Consider the following 15350-nt stretch of genomic DNA (forward strand, 5'->3'; position numbering starts at 1 on the left):
ATTTATTTATTTATTTATTTATTTATTTAGAGTTAATTACATATAAATGCATATTTCAATATTTATTTAGGTTGGTCATATATGCAAGTTCTTACAACTCTCTACATTTACATGTGATGATTTATGCATGCATATAAGTTACCATTGTGTCTAAATAATTGTCGATATGGTTGAACTTGCTGTAAGATAATTTCTTAGACAAAGAAGGAAAATGTACACGTGGTGTGCAAACGTGGGAAAATGCAAAATGATCTTTTGTAAGTATAACACAATATATTGCTTGAAAATTTCATGTTTCCACATCAATCAACATCCAAAATAGAAACTAAACTGTGCGAAAGGTCCTTATAGATCGATGAAAAGGAAACTCGATCAAGCATTTGCTCTCATGCATTTTATTTCTTTTTTAGTACAACATTTCATTGTTGTTTTCGATAGAGTCATTGGTGCAGGCCCTAGCTATAGAGGGTTGCATGAGCTTATAGTTAATTTCAGTTAATTAAATCTATCATTCTCATCATATAAAACCAATATTCAACGACTGTATTTGGTTATGTTAGGGAAACTCTAACAATAGGTTCTATTTGGGGGTGTTATTCTCATTTTAGCACCTCCTTGTTGCACTATTCATATAGGACTCAAAATTCATCTCCAACAATAAGGTGCTATGTAGGGGTGCTATTTTCATTATTCTTGATTAAAATAGTATATATATATGAGTACAATGTTTATCAATATTAAATTTAAAAAAATGTTAATCTAATTAAATAAGGTAAAAACTTACATTTTTATTTTATCATAATATTTAAAAATTATTCTTATCATTTAATATTAAAAAAAATTCATATTAATTTTTTTTGTCATGTTGTGTCAGCATATATGACAAATAATCAAATTATTTAGAAGATATTTTGATGTGTTATGTCGGCATATATGACAAACAACCGAATTTGGATGTGATTTCGTTGCCATGTGTCAAACTTTAACTAGCTGTCCAAATTACAGTTACTATTTTGTCTACCACGTGTCATATCTTATATGATGATATCATTGCAAACCGTCCATAAATATGGGGTCATTGTCATCCTCATCTCTCACAAATTCACAAACACTTCTCATATCCAAATCCTACAAATCTCTCCATATTCTTTTTCTTTTGATTTTGTCAAACTGTTTCTGCACTGAATCGTTTGACGAAATGGTTGCTGAAATATCAAGAAGAGGCCGTCATGAGAAACCATCGAAGATCGATGATGATGTCTGCCACTGCCTTGCAAATCCAAACTCTGGAAGATGAGGATTCACAATAGGGCCCTTCAGAAGGTCGTAACTATAAGGCCAGGGATCGAGAGCTTATGGATCTTCGACTCCAAGCTCAATACTTCATTGATCCGTGCAGGTATATATGAACCAAACATATTTCGTAGGTGATATAGAATGCAACCTTGGGTCTTTGACAGGATGATGCGCGACGTGGTCAACTACGACCCATATTTTGTTCAGAGAAGAGATGCTAGTGGAAGAGTCGGCGTACATTGAACAAAAGATGACATATGTGCCATGAGGATGCTCGCGTATGGCATCACAGCTGACTTCTACGATGATTACCTAGATATTGTGAAGTCCACTGCCATTGAGATTTTAGAGCACTTCACGAAACCAATCTGGAATGTGTACCATGAGACTTACCTTCGCCGATCAATACCGGCATATTTACAACGGCTGCTTGACAAAGATGCAGAAAGGAGATTCTCAAGGATGGTCGGGAGCCTTGATTGTATGCACTGGCAGTGGAAAAATTGTCCCACCGAATGGACAGGGCAGTATATTGGCCACAAGGGGAAATCGACAATCATCTTGGAGGCGGTGGCCTCCTACGATACTTGGATTTGGAACGCTTTCTTCGGACTTCTAGGTTCCCTGAATGATATTAACGTCCTTAGATGTTCACTGTTGTTCAATGACGTATACCTTGGTGAAACTCCTCAAGTGAGCTACCAGGTAGGTAATAGGCGTTATGCATGGCCAATGTTATTACCTAGTTGATGGCATATACCCTAAACGGGGTCATTTGTATAAGCAATCCGAAACCCGAGGACGCCGCAGTCACAACATTTTACAAGGATGCAGGAAGCATACAAAAAAGTCATAGAGAGAGCATTTGATATTCTCCAAGCTCGTTGGGCAATCATAAAAGGACAAGCTCGTGGGTGGAGTAAAATGTAAGAAGGACCATCAATACATCATGATGACGTGCATTATGTTGCACAATATGATTGTTGAAGATGAACATGATGAAGATGCAGCAGAGCCATTTGATCCGAATGATATCCCAACCAGACCAAGGAAAGCAAAGATATATGCCAGACCAAAAATTGACACCGATGTTCATCACAATCCGCAACAATTAAATCAATTCTTGCGTCGTTATAGGGAGGTTAGATGTCCAATGATGAATAAAAACCTCCAAGACGATCTAGTCGATCACCTATGGACCTTGAAGCTACAAGCTGATCAGAACCACCAGTGAGGAGTTTTAAATTTATTGCCTTCAATAAGTGGCCATGTTGTCATGATAATTAAGTGGTCATGTCCTAGTTTGGTTGCATTGTTGTGTGGTGTGATTTTACTTTGTGTGATGTGCTTTTACCTAGTGTGATCATGCTTTACTATGAAAATAAAAGTTCAATGCTTTATTACGAAGATGAGCTACTCAAGAAGATAATTTTTATTATCATAACTTAAAACACAAACAATTCAAAGCAACTAACAAATAGCAACATCAACCACAATAATATAAAATTCAAACTAATAAACCAATATTGATTACATCTAAGATGTCTCATGAAGTGGATCATAAGTGATCAAGCTTGAGTTGTCCAAGGAGTGTAGGATCTTGAGATTGTTCCGAGATGCTTGAGGTTCCTGCCTACTTATCTTGCTTCCTCTCCCAATAACTCCTCTTTCTTGGGGTGAAAATTGATGGATCCACCATCATCGTGCGAGCATCCTCAACAAGTTGCTCAATTACTTGACCTTCCTCGAACTGTTGTTGTCTTTGTTGGTACTCACGCTCTGTTTGTTCATAACATTTCTGCATTTGAAGTCGTAGTCCATCCACATCCTGCTTATTACCTTTTTTCTTAGCTAGCTTCTGAGCTTTCTGTCCTTGAGGATGTGCATTCCTTGATGAAGTCGGCTCCTCCTCATTTGTGGATGTTCCATCTTCATCCAAGTCGACAGGAGTAGGAACACTAAAGTTGGTGTTTTCCATTGTTGGCGTTTTCCCGAACTTTTTCATATTTTTCAAGTATTGCCAACAATGCTCAAACACAAAATCTTGACCAACCGAGTCGTAGTACATCGATTTAACATTCATGAGCTACATACAATATTAAGTAAATAAAACATCAAGAAAAAAAAAAGCTTAGTATAAATCGATCAATAAAGTACATATATAAGAACATTTTACTTTTAACAACTATATGAGAAATAAATAAATAAAAATTATTATTGAACATATTTCAATATAATTACCTCGTCCTCCATATTTTGGCCGCTTCTTCGTTGAAAGTGTTCGACCTTGTTAAGAGCTTGGCGCCACTTCATACATGTCCGACTTATTTTCTTCCAACGAGCCTGACAACTAGAAGGTGTTCTAGTTATGCAACCCGCTGGTTTGTGAGCATTGTAATCCTCCGAAACACGATTCCACAATAAATCCGACATTTGATCTTTTCCGACGCAACCATCACCACCAACAGTGATCCAAGCTTGGCAAAGAACAACTTCTTCATTATGCCTCCGAGAATCCTTTCTTAGACCCATTTTTTTCAAGAGATAAAATAATAATAATAATAATTTAAGAACAAGAAGATGGATGAATGAATGAAAAATTGTGAAGGATATGGACGGAGGATATTTGGTGTGAGGAAATAGAAAAGAATGGGTTGGTATTTATAGAATTTTCTAAATTTTATTGTTCCAATGGGTATATTTTTTTCCTCAATTTTCAGATAATTTTTTAATTTTTTTGAATAAAAATGAAATTAATAACCCACGATTTAATCAGAGCCGTGGATTATTTTTTCCCCTCAAATCTGAGTCGTCAGATGATAAATAGATCTGTTACAATAAAAAAAAAAAAAGGATGACATCAGAGCCGTCCATATTCAAAATAGACAGATCGTGGCCATTGATCTTCAGACCGTTGTAAATCCCAACGGTCAATAGCCGACAACCGCAGTCAACGCGGGGCCCATTGTGCATTCCGGACGTGCCTTTCTTCTCTCTCCAATGTACATCTCACACGTGCGCTTCCTCACACGACATAAAGCCAGCGCGTTCTGATCAATTTCTCGATCCAGCGCGTTGATTACGTTATTGGGCTGGGTCTGCTTTATCTGTGGTCCCGATCCACTGTAGCTGGGTTCTGGTCTTGTAAAAGTCTCAAATATGAAACTTGGGATGAGCCCAAGTCCTATAATACCAAAACCAGACCCCCCTAAAACCAACTGTTGGAGATGCAAAGTCCTATATTTGGGCAAATTCTAGTATGGCACCCAATTGTTGGAGTTGCCCTTAGAATACATATTACATACACCAAGATATCAGTCTTTAAATCAATCTAACTACCACATAAGTCACATTTGACCTAGTCGAGACATTTTGTTTTGAATGCAAGGTGTGTCAGTCCATTATAGTAAAGTAGGAAACATTACAAGGTATGACTCAACCAGACTCCGGGTAACGACAGAAGAGAGCCATGAATGAAAAATCTAAGACAAGACTAATCAAACATAATGTATCCACGAGATGAAGGTCAAGTGATGTAGAAAACCAGTTTTGACACTACTAGGAGAGTCTCCGATGACAATCAAAAGACCATCCCAATTTATTCATGTTCCCAAGAAGCAACCCTACTCTAGGGCACTCATGAGAGTGCATTCCTTCAGCTCACCTTTCCTAGAAGACATGTGCTCCTCCCCAACAGAATGGGGTACTGTTGCTGTAGCCATACCCGAACTGCTCTCTCCAGAGGACGAGAGAAGTTCCACTGTCTTGAAACTCCTCTTTCTCATCCCCAGACCTAGGTTGAAAGCCTCGAAGCTCGCGACATCGGCTCTGCCACAAGCCAGCGCACCTCCTGCAAAGCCAATAGTCAAATCACCTTCGATCGGTTGACCAATCCCCATACCTTCTAACAAACCGACGCCACCTCCACAGCAGCCGCCATGTTCATCGCACCTAGGGGTCCAAACCCTACCAAAATTCTCTGCACCACCAGACCACAGACCTGCACTCTGAACCGCTTCCCCAGAACCACAGGTGACTTGCTACCCGCAACCTGTCTCCGTTAAGGACAGTGTGGTTGGTGTCTGTGTCCCTAGTCGTGAAGCCTCCAACAGCCGGCACTAAGATCCCACGCCAACTAACAAAACTTGATCCGCGTTCAGGCGACCGGCCCTCGATCACGGCTTTTCTGGAAAGATCCTCCCAGCCATCGTCGTGAAACGGTAGCCATACTGCTCTACCCTTTACTGACAGAACGATCCCCCTAACCAAAACTGATAAAAGGAAGGTAAGGAGAAGGAGGCCGAGGCCAACCCAAGACCCCAAACAAAGGTGGTGCCAGAACCGGCAACCCTTGCAGCCCGATCCCCATACATAGCTCAGATAGGTTTGCGGCGATGCAAAACCCTAGCAGAGCGAAAGTCATTTTTTCTCACTTTTAGTAAATATATAGTACCCATTACATAGTGGATTGCACACTTAATTTAAGTGACTAAAAACAATAAACTATTAAACAATAACTTCATATCACTAAAAAAAAATAAAAAACTCAAGACACACTCGCCTAATAGAAATCATCTGAGATCCAAGTAAATGTGCCACTAAAGCAATTGTCAAAAAACTATGATTACTATCTGTATGCCCCGTATCTAAATCTACTAGTTTACTAATCATTTGGACGGCAAACGACGATCATCTTCATTTTTTACCTTCGTTTCAAACTTTTAAGGGCGCTAAAAATTGACTCTTTAATCTATTCTTTTTTCGAGAAAACTTCCTTCACAAAAGTTGTCGAGCACGTTAAACCAAGTTCGTGGACATATGTCACGTTAAAATCGGAGTTTGTATGTGGAAATTACGATCAGAAAAGCAGAAGTTACGATTATGGGAAACCTATTATAAATAGCAGTTTGATCTTTCTATTTTTTTAGTCAAAAACACAAACCCATATTCTCTCTCTTCGCAACCCGATCCCCAGCTCCTACCCAGAACCAAAATCCTGAGGCTTTCACTGCCGTCTGGCCACCCCAGATCGCGTCTTCCTCGCCTTGAAGCCTGTGGTGGTGGTTTAGACCGAATAATCATCAACGATGGAGTTTCGAAGAGAATGGTGCTACGATCGACCCGATTTTAAGACCCGGTCGGAACTTCATTTTCCGGCCACCATTTTTCATGATACCAGGTGGGTTTTAAAGCTCCTTGCATGTACAACAAACCCTTCAAGCGGCCTACACTGATTTGGATAGAGGGAGGAGAATCGAAGCTTAGAAGATTTCAGGTGCTGGAAGTGTTCAAGGTAAATTCCGGTCAAATGGCTTCGATTCTGACTTTGTTGTAGTTTTAAGAGTGGTGAGGGTTGTCATAATGAACAATTTGGCATAGGTATTGTGGCCCAATTCAGGGTCAGAAATGGCGGCGCGTAAGGGCGCATCCGGCCGTTTCTGATTTTCATCTTTGATGTGTTGGGTAGAGCTCATCGCTGTGAGCATGTGGATATAGTTTGGTAGTCATACGATAAACTTTGAAATTGATAGAAATTTCTGAAGTTTCAAAATTTCAGGTTTCAATTCAGGAAGATTCGACCATTGGATTGACCCCATTTTTCGATAGGTTGTTATAATTATCAAGTCAATATAACCTATAAAGTTTGAGCATGTTCCGATATGAATTCGAGCTTTCGACGAATTATCGCTTAGGGGTTTCAATTTTGTTATCATTAATTTAATTTCAATTCTCAAAGTCCGTTATTCATGATTATCGTTTTGTTTATAACGACATGTAGATCAAGCTCAAGGAAGAGTTCGTCAGACGGCTGTCATAGCTGAATTTTAGTGAGTGGACCTTTGCTTTTAAATTAAATTGCATGTAGTATATATTTTTTTCGAGTATTAAATTATCGTTTAGTTTTTATGATTTTATTTGAGTATGAATAGTTTATCCAGGTTTCATGATTTATGTTTTTGACAATTTACAAAGTTGAATAAGTTAAGATTATTGAGTTTTCCTTTCTAAAATCTTTTATTAATTATCGAGTTAATTAAATTTCGAAGCAGTAGAAGACGGTAAAATTGCAAGCGTGTAATCCACATTGTTCAAAGAATCAGAGAATTTACAAAGCAAAAGTAGTGAAATCAAAGGCTATTATTTCAATAAAGGACTAGATTACTCTCGTCTCTTCGGTTCAATGCTCACCATTGGTTTCCAAGCTACCAATTCAATCTCGGAGAAGCCAGCAAAGTCGTCAACCAAATGGTAAATTTTCTCTCCCGCCCCTAACAATTTGATTGTTTTACGGTTATGTCGTTGTGATTGGACTAGTGGGACTGTGTAGCTAGATTGGAGGCCGGCAGATGAGGCTGTAGCTGAAGTTAGTGGTGAGCAGGAGAGGGATGGGAAGTTTAGAGAGTCGGTGAAGTGTAAAGTGTTTTTGGGTTTCACTTCGAATTTGGTTTTGTTCGGGCTTAGAGATGTGTTTAGGTGCTTGGTGGACCATCACACTAGTGGCAGTACGCAAAGACTTTCTTTGTCAACGCGTCGTCGAAATGGCTCCAATCCTCCAGCCTATCATAGGTGACATTTGCGATGGTCGTCGTTTTTGACTTGAGGTCACAATTTGGGAATCGATTGTTTTAATTTTCGTTAATTGCAAGATTTTGAGCTGTACGGGTTAAGATTGAACCAGAATAATCAGAGAAGCGTGAGGGTTTTGTGGTTTTGGGTTTGTTTCTGAATGGATGGAAATGGAGAGTCGCCGCCGATCCATAGTTTCCATTCAAGATTTTGATGGAGGACGTCATCGAAGTCAGCTCCTGCGTCCTCGGCGACATGGCTCTTTTGGGTTGCTGAATCGTCTCGGGCATTTCGTCTACAAAGGAGCAATCTTTGCCGGAGTTGGATTCGCTGCTAGGCTTACTGGGACAGAGCAGTTTTGAGCATTCTTTGTTTTTGGAAGAAGAAGATGGAGATAACGGAGGAGGAGAGAGATGTGGAAGAAGAAGAGGTAAAAAGAAAAAATAAAAAAAGAGAAAAAAAATAATTTAAAAAAAGAAGTAAGTGAGGGTATAATAGACTTTTTAGCGTTGAATGAATGTCACATCAGCGATTTAACTCTGATTTTGACGAAGAGTTAACGACAAGGATGGATTGTCTGAAATTAGATAGTTTAGGGAGTATCTGGATGAAATTGAAAAGTGAGAGACTGAAACGTCGAGACTCTATAAGTATAGGGAGTAAACAGTATTTAGTCCTTTAAATATTAGAAGTTGATGAGAGATTATGAATTTAGAGTTATATATGTATTTGAAGAGGTAAATATGAAAGATATTAATGTTAGCGCATTCATGCCTCACATGGTCAACAGTACTCCAAAATATATATTCTGGTAGGCAGTATCCTCCGATGCATCATCTAAAGACAGTACCCTCTAGATGACATGAGATAGTTAGTCGGCAGTACCTCTAACTATCGCCTCATAGTATTTCAGTCGGTAGTACACTCTGATGCGTCATCTTGTCAACAATACCCTCCAGATGGCATAAGATGGTTAGTCTGCAGTACCCTCTAGCCATTGCCTCCTCATATTCCGGTTGGAGTACCCTTGATGCGTCACCTAGTCGGCAGTACCCTCCAGGTGGCATGAGATGACTAGTCGACAGTTCCCTCTAGTCATCGCCTATATTATCATGATAATATTTTGGGCTAACTACTGTTTAGTCCCTGAAGTATGGCTTCATCCTCGTTTCAGTCCCTGCCTTTCTGATTTAATCCCAAAAGTCGCTGAACTCACAATTTTCAGTCCAACTGGTCCATCTCCTCCATTTTCTACGGTTGCTTGATGACGTGTCAGTCACTCCTTGCCAGCTCAGCCCCACGTAAGGCATCCATTGTGTAAAGTGACGAGAATACCCCTGCTTCAGTTTTTTACAAAATTTCCTCCGCCTTCTTTCTTATCTTCTTTCTCCCCCTATCTGCAACTCTACATGAAGGTGTAGAACAGTAACCCAAAATGAATTGAGCTGGATAATCGTTTGCATAGGTCCCAAGATTAAATTTTTTTTATCAAATAACCAAATCGAAAATCCTCTTTTGTAGTCAAAGAACTACACTAAACTAAGCCAAAACAACAAGAAGATCTGAAAAAAGAAAACTATGACTATGCTTTGTTCTGATTCGACCACAGAGAAACAGTCTGTCTTGGCCTTTGAACTCGTAAGATTTGGGGCACTATTTCTACTGCTATCAGAGAATGAAGCAAATGTTTTCTGAAGAACCCCTAATGGTGACGACACCGTATTCCCCAATGAGCAACTAAACTCGCCGTGGTTACCGTTTGTGGTGATCAGAGACAACGGGTTTGAGGCGGCGCTGGTGGTGGGCTTTAAGACCTTGGCTAAAGGCCCACCAGGTGGAGAAGGAACCCAAGAAGCAGGGATGAGTCAGGTCGAGATTTGTGGCTTAATCTTGTTTCCACTTCCATTGTTACATCTCAAGCTCATCTCTCTCCCAAGAAGACAGAGAGAGCAGCGACAACCTCCCAGCTCATTTCTCGGAGCCGCCATCATTGAGAGGAAATAAAAACAAAACAACAAACAAATCCAACTCTCTTTGCACCAAACCCAGAAATGAAATCTCAAAAATTTGTCACTCTATATCAACCACAACCACCACCAATCAAAACCCTGAAAAATCCAAATCACCAAAACTCACAAATTAAACACAAAACCCAGAAAAATTGATCAAACCCCAAAACTGAGGTCAATGCCCCAGAAGGCAGCGACCTCGTTCTCCACAGCGACTCCGGCTCCGACCTCGTTCTACACCCACTTCGTACCAACACCCCTCCGACCCTTTCACTCCCAGTCTCCCACACTCAGACCTTTTCACGCCCAGAAGCCACCGGAGTTGCTCCTCTGCTTCGATCTCCTCTCCGATCTCAACTCCGCCGTCGCCGAAAAGCCCAAGGTCCCTCTGCATATGCTATTAAGATTGAACTCTTCGTTGATAATTGGATTGAAGTTCTGTTTCTTTGTAGTTTTTGCTATGGAAAATGGATTTGATTTGTGTTATTATGGAAATGGTGAACTGCAGGAGTCGATGGGCAGGCATGGGAGTGGAGAAGAGGAAGAAGGAGAACAGTGGAGAAAGAAGATAAGAAAGAAGACGGAGGAAATTTTGGAAAAAACTGAAGCAGGGGTATTCTCGTCACTTTACACAATGGATGCCTTACGTGGCGCTGAGCTGGCAAGGAGTGACTGACACGTCATCAAGCAACCCGAGAAAATGGAGGAGATGGACCGGTTGAACTGAAAATTGTGAGTTCAGGGACTTTTGGGATTAAATCAGAAAGGCAGGGACTGAAACGAGGACGAAGCCATACTTCAGGGACTAAACAATAGTTAGCCCTAATATTTTCAATGAGATTTCTGAAATTTCTAAAATGATTATGAGATGATCGAGTTTTAAATGAGTTGATTTACAGTACATTTTAAGATTTCAATACAAAGGAGGATTAAAAGTATTTTCACAAGATTTGAGATGATCGAGTTTTAAATGAGTTGATTTACAATACATTTTGAGATTTTAGTACAGAGGAGGATTAAGAGTATTTTCACAAGATTTGAGATGCCCGTTTTAGTTAACAGTGTAAAGTATTCTTCTTGAACTTGTACTGCATGCTTGGTTTTTATCTGAAATTTAATTTGGGAAAGAATTAAATTTTACTTTTATTTCTTTGAAATTATTTATTGTTTGTCTACTCACTCTAACAGTTTTTATAAATACTTTTCCCTGGGTTTTTCATATTTTCTTGCCCAGTCTGTAGATTAGTTGAGGTCGAGCCTAAGAAGAAGTCGAGGTATAGTGTCAACCGCTTCCATCTTTGTTGTAGGTTACACGTTAACCTACTTGTACCTTATTTTTATTTCCTTGTATATCTTGCTGATTAGAATTGCTTTGATAACCAATCTATTGTATAAATTGTGTAACATGGGTAGATGCAGACTATTGTACGTATCTGTTGTGGAGTTTGATACAGAAATGGAAAGCAGGTAGGCTCTAGTGGTTGAGGTTGGTTGTGAAATTTCTAGAAGTGTGAATATAGTGTTCATAGGTTTTTGGGTGGTCCATTTTTTGGAGTAATTATGCCAAATTTTCAGTAATTCCTGAAGTGGGCCCCCATATGGCCACCTAGGATTTTAGGGTGAAATGGGGAGCAGGTCCTGTCACTATCTCAATAACCAAGTGAGTATCTTTTAAGAACGACGCTGTCACATGCAAAGAATTCTAAATTTCTAATACAGTAAAAACAAGCATAAGGTGCGTTCAACTAAGAAGTGTACATTTATTCACCCACTACCTAATGACGAAGTCATGGGTTCGAGTCACCATGGGGGTAGGAGTGAAATCCTTTGATCCTCTTATAAGGAAAAAAAAAAAAAAAGTGTACATTTATTCACCAACCTCATGAATATTTTTCAAAGGTTGAGCTAACTAAAAAATTAGGTGGGGCAATTTACGCAAGTAACTTAATATTAAGTAACCGTGATTAAATGCTAGGCATGCAATGGCAGCCCTAAACCCTAGCCGCCCTGGTTTTGGGGTTCTCAAATGGCGGCCAACTCCGGCCTCGCCTCTAAGTGGAGCCTTCCTCTCCACGCTTTGTGGCTTCTCTTCGGCCATGCAACGCCGTTTGTTTTCGGCGAACACCCAACCAAAACAACCTCTTTGTCAGACTGATTTTCTCGACCATGAACCCGGATCTTCCCATGGGTTTGTTCGAAGAAGAACTGGCCTCCGGTGTTGGGGGGTTGAAGTCTTCCGACGCCGGATTGCAGAACAGGGTACATCGGGTCGGATCCGACCGAGTCGAGCGAGACTAAAGGATGAATGGATCGAGTTGCGGGGACTGTCCAGATCTGGTGGGATGTTTCAGCCATGGCAGAGGAAATTCCTCTCTGTTCAGAGCAAGATGGCGAGGAGAGTTCAGTTCAGACTTGCTGAGATGGCGGTTTGGAGAGGATTTTCAATCTGGATCAGCGCTAGTATTGTGGGTCGTGTGAAGTTTGATGCGGCGGCGATGGTTGCAGGTGCACAGGCGGTGGTCAGAGTGCAAGCTGACGGGTTACAAGCGGCGATGGCGGTGGTGGTCGCGGCTGGGATAGTTACCGGAGAAGGGGTGCCCGATTATGGGGTGTACAGATCAGTTGGGAGGCCCAACTCTAATTGGGTGCCCATATTAGTTCAGTGGCCCAAATCCAGTTGGAAGCTTTGGGTGTCCAAAGCAAATTTGGAGGTTGCCTGGGTTCTTTCACAAATCAAACTAATGGGCTTTAACTCTATGGGATTTCGCATCTGGGATCCAGGAGGATTGTTTCAGCTACGTGCCATTTTTTTCTTTATGTTTCGGGATGTGTCTATGTACTATGTTTATTTTCATAGTTTTATAGGCTCACTCTTAATAAGTGTGCACTGATTGTCTAATGGGTGGTGCTAGCATACCACGTCCTAAACTTGCCCTTGAGTTGGCAAGAGAAGGTATGTATCCGTGTCATTCTGGCTTGAGATGAATGAACGATTATTTGGTTCAAAAAAAAAAGTAACCGTGATTAAAGTGGAAGAATTAATTATATGCTTCCATTCGCCAACATGCATTTTCACATAGCACTACACCGTACCTAAATGATTGCCAACTCACAGTTTCTCTGGTGCTAGAAAATGCAATTAGATTCCACAATATGTTTTTACTTGATCACATGAGCCACCAATTCATTGGAGTTGATAGATTTTCCAATATGTCTCGTTTTCATCATACATGGCAACCATACTTTTATAAAATAAAATAAAAATTAAAAAAATTAAAAAAAATATATCTTTGTCTATTTCCATAACTAGAGAGCTGTTTTGTAAAACAGTTGAAGCATCTTTGTCATAATTAGAAACGGTCATGCACATACATGCAAGTTATTAAAGAATGAAAGAAACAACAAATATAGCATCACTAGCGATTTCCTCAAGGCTTATACTGTTTGAATTAGGGATCTAATCACAGATAAATGTTGTTTTTTAATTTCAAGAAGAGAAAAAAAAAAAAAAAGGAAAAGTGGGAGGGATCAGAGACAATAAGGGTCAAATTAGTAGTGTCGGTGTGAAGATAAGTGTTCTTGTACTACTGAAGCGGCAGCGATCAGTCAGCAAGAGATTAATTAGTAGTGTCGTTCTAATCAGTGACCACTCAAATCTAATCACTAGCTAGCCTAGCCTCCACATGCAGTTTTGCATTTCCAAACTTGATAGTGCTGCTCTCATCGTCTTATCCTAGTTTTTCTCCACAACAAACTAGTTGATGTAATTCATGACTCATCTGTGATTTGTTTAATGCAGACAATGATCATGGAAAAGCCAAAATAAGTACTGCAGAGTTTCATGATTTCTTTTCTAATCTGCGCAAGGCATTTGATCCTTTTCAATCACAATTGAGTGGATGTTTTTAATTGCTCTTGTTTAACTATCTGTTAGGCCGAGTTGGAAATTACGATCTGGTTGAGACATCAAAAACTGAAGAGGAAGTTCACCCATGAATTGCTGTTTTGGATTTATTAGTCGCTGAAGCTAGATATCTGGCTAGGGTTCTTCAGCACTGTAGAGTACGTAACCAATTTTAAGTTTATTAAAAAACTCGATCGGTTAGACTTGTTAAGGGATCAGGACGTAAACCCACATTTGGTTTTATCTATTATTGGATTGGGATGATTGGATTTGACTTGTCAATGCACAACTGGCCGTCAATCAAGGGTTGGATTCTAATGAGCAGCTTATTATTGGACTAAATTGTCCATCTAGATACTTTGGAAATTTTCCTACGTACACTCATTTAAATATAAAGTTTTCTTTATTTTATCTCCTGAGTTATTTTGGAGGCTTTGTTAAAGTTAATTAGCATGCATTGTTTGGTGCTCATTGTGGACAGCAGAAGGCTCCTGATCACATTGTTGAAGTTAATTAGCATGCATCCTCCTTTAATGGGTTGGGTCAAGGTGAACAAAGGAGCATGGAAAAGTGATTTGGGGCAAGCAAGTAATGGTGGTCTGTTTCGGAACTATAAAGTTTGGATAATTTTTGCAGCGGAGGTCATGCATGGCTTATTAAAGCAATAGAATTATCGTGGGTTCGAGACTGGAAATTAGTATAGTTGGAGGTGAACTCTACACTTGTTCTCAGTTTTTCTTTAATCTTCTCACCTTGTACCTTGGCAACTTCCTGTGAAATGGGATCATTGCTTGCATTGTATTTCTCAAATGCAATATCTTTGTACTCATATTTTGTGAAGGGAATCAAGCCGCGGATGTATTAGCAGATTTTAAAACTACTTCCTCAGGTTTGGTTTGGTGGGATTTGGCTCCACCAATCATTCATAATTTTTGTAATTGGAGTGAATTAGTCTTCCTAATTTTTATTTTTGTTGATGTTGTCAAGAGGTTTGGTATAGTTACTTCTCTATGTAATTTACTTTTTTTATATATAAATACTCTTCATTTTTTTGAAGTTCATCCAAAGTCAAAAAAGATAAGGAGCCAAGATAAAGAGCTATTGGAGATCAGCTAAAACTTTAGTCGAGTTGCTAGCACTTGGTTTTAAGATTACCACCATACTGGATCGGCTTGATCAAGTTTTTTTTTTTTTATCAGGCTTGATCAAGTTCATATTTAATTTGTTAAACAAATTATCACATTGGAATCATTATTGGATTATCAATTGAATCATAAAATCTGCATTTGAGTAATTTCCTAAATCTAGTGAAATAAAAGTCAATGGATTATATCTTATAAAATTAAAGTTTCAAGGATGTTTCTCTAAGGATTAAATACTTGTTAATTACTCATATTTTTCCCTGAAAAATAGTTTAGTCCCTCGTCTTTCAAATTAAATTGGATAGTCCTTATTCTTTCTAATTCTCACACAACAGGTCCAAAATGACTATTCTACCCCCAAGATCCTTTTTTTTATTTTTTTTTCTGGTTCTCTCTCTCTCTCTCTGCAAGCTCGTATCCGACCTCGAGTTT

General features: G+C 39.4%; 2 protein-coding genes across 2 annotated transcripts; one reads left to right on the forward strand and one right to left on the reverse strand.

Annotated features, from left to right (window-relative positions):
- The first annotated feature begins 1560 nt into the window (after positions 1 to 1560).
- On the forward strand, positions 1561 to 2530 carry LOC133716619 (uncharacterized). The gene is made up of 2 exons (XM_062143305.1): positions 1561 to 2001; positions 2198 to 2530. Exons 1-2 carry the CDS (start codon positions 1561 to 1563, stop codon positions 2528 to 2530), a joined length of 774 nt encoding a protein of 257 aa, XP_061999289.1.
- Positions 2531 to 2929: 399 nt separating this feature from the next.
- LOC133716620 (glutathione S-transferase T3-like) lies at positions 2930 to 3828 on the reverse strand. Its single transcript, XM_062143306.1, has 2 exons — positions 3538 to 3828; positions 2930 to 3382 (listed from the first exon to the last, which is right to left on the reverse strand). The coding sequence occupies exons 1-2, from the start codon at positions 3826 to 3828 to the stop codon at positions 2930 to 2932; spliced, it is 744 nt and encodes a 247-aa protein (XP_061999290.1).
- Between the last annotated feature and the right edge of the window lie 11522 nt (positions 3829 to 15350).

Source organism: Rosa rugosa, chromosome 6 (genome assembly GCF_958449725.1).
Source record: "Rosa rugosa chromosome 6, drRosRugo1.1, whole genome shotgun sequence".
Lineage (NCBI taxonomy): Eukaryota > Viridiplantae > Streptophyta > Magnoliopsida > Rosales > Rosaceae > Rosa > Rosa rugosa.

Bases quoted from the DNA above. Each gene is read 5' to 3' on its own strand.
- LOC133716619 (XM_062143305.1), top strand. From the start codon at position 1,561: ATGAGGATGCTCGCGTATGGCATCACAGCTGACTTCTACGATGATTAC. The intron at 2,002-2,197 runs GTAGGTAATAGG...CAATCATAAAAG, and splicing joins CTCCTCAAGTGAGCTACCAG to GACAAGCTCGTGGGTGGAGT.
- LOC133716620 (XM_062143306.1), bottom strand. From the start codon at position 3,828: ATGGGTCTAAGAAAGGATTCTCGGAGGCATAATGAAGAAGTTGTTCTT. The intron at 3,383-3,537 runs GTAATTATATTG...TATTGTATGTAG, and splicing joins GCCAAAATATGGAGGACGAG to CTCATGAATGTTAAATCGAT.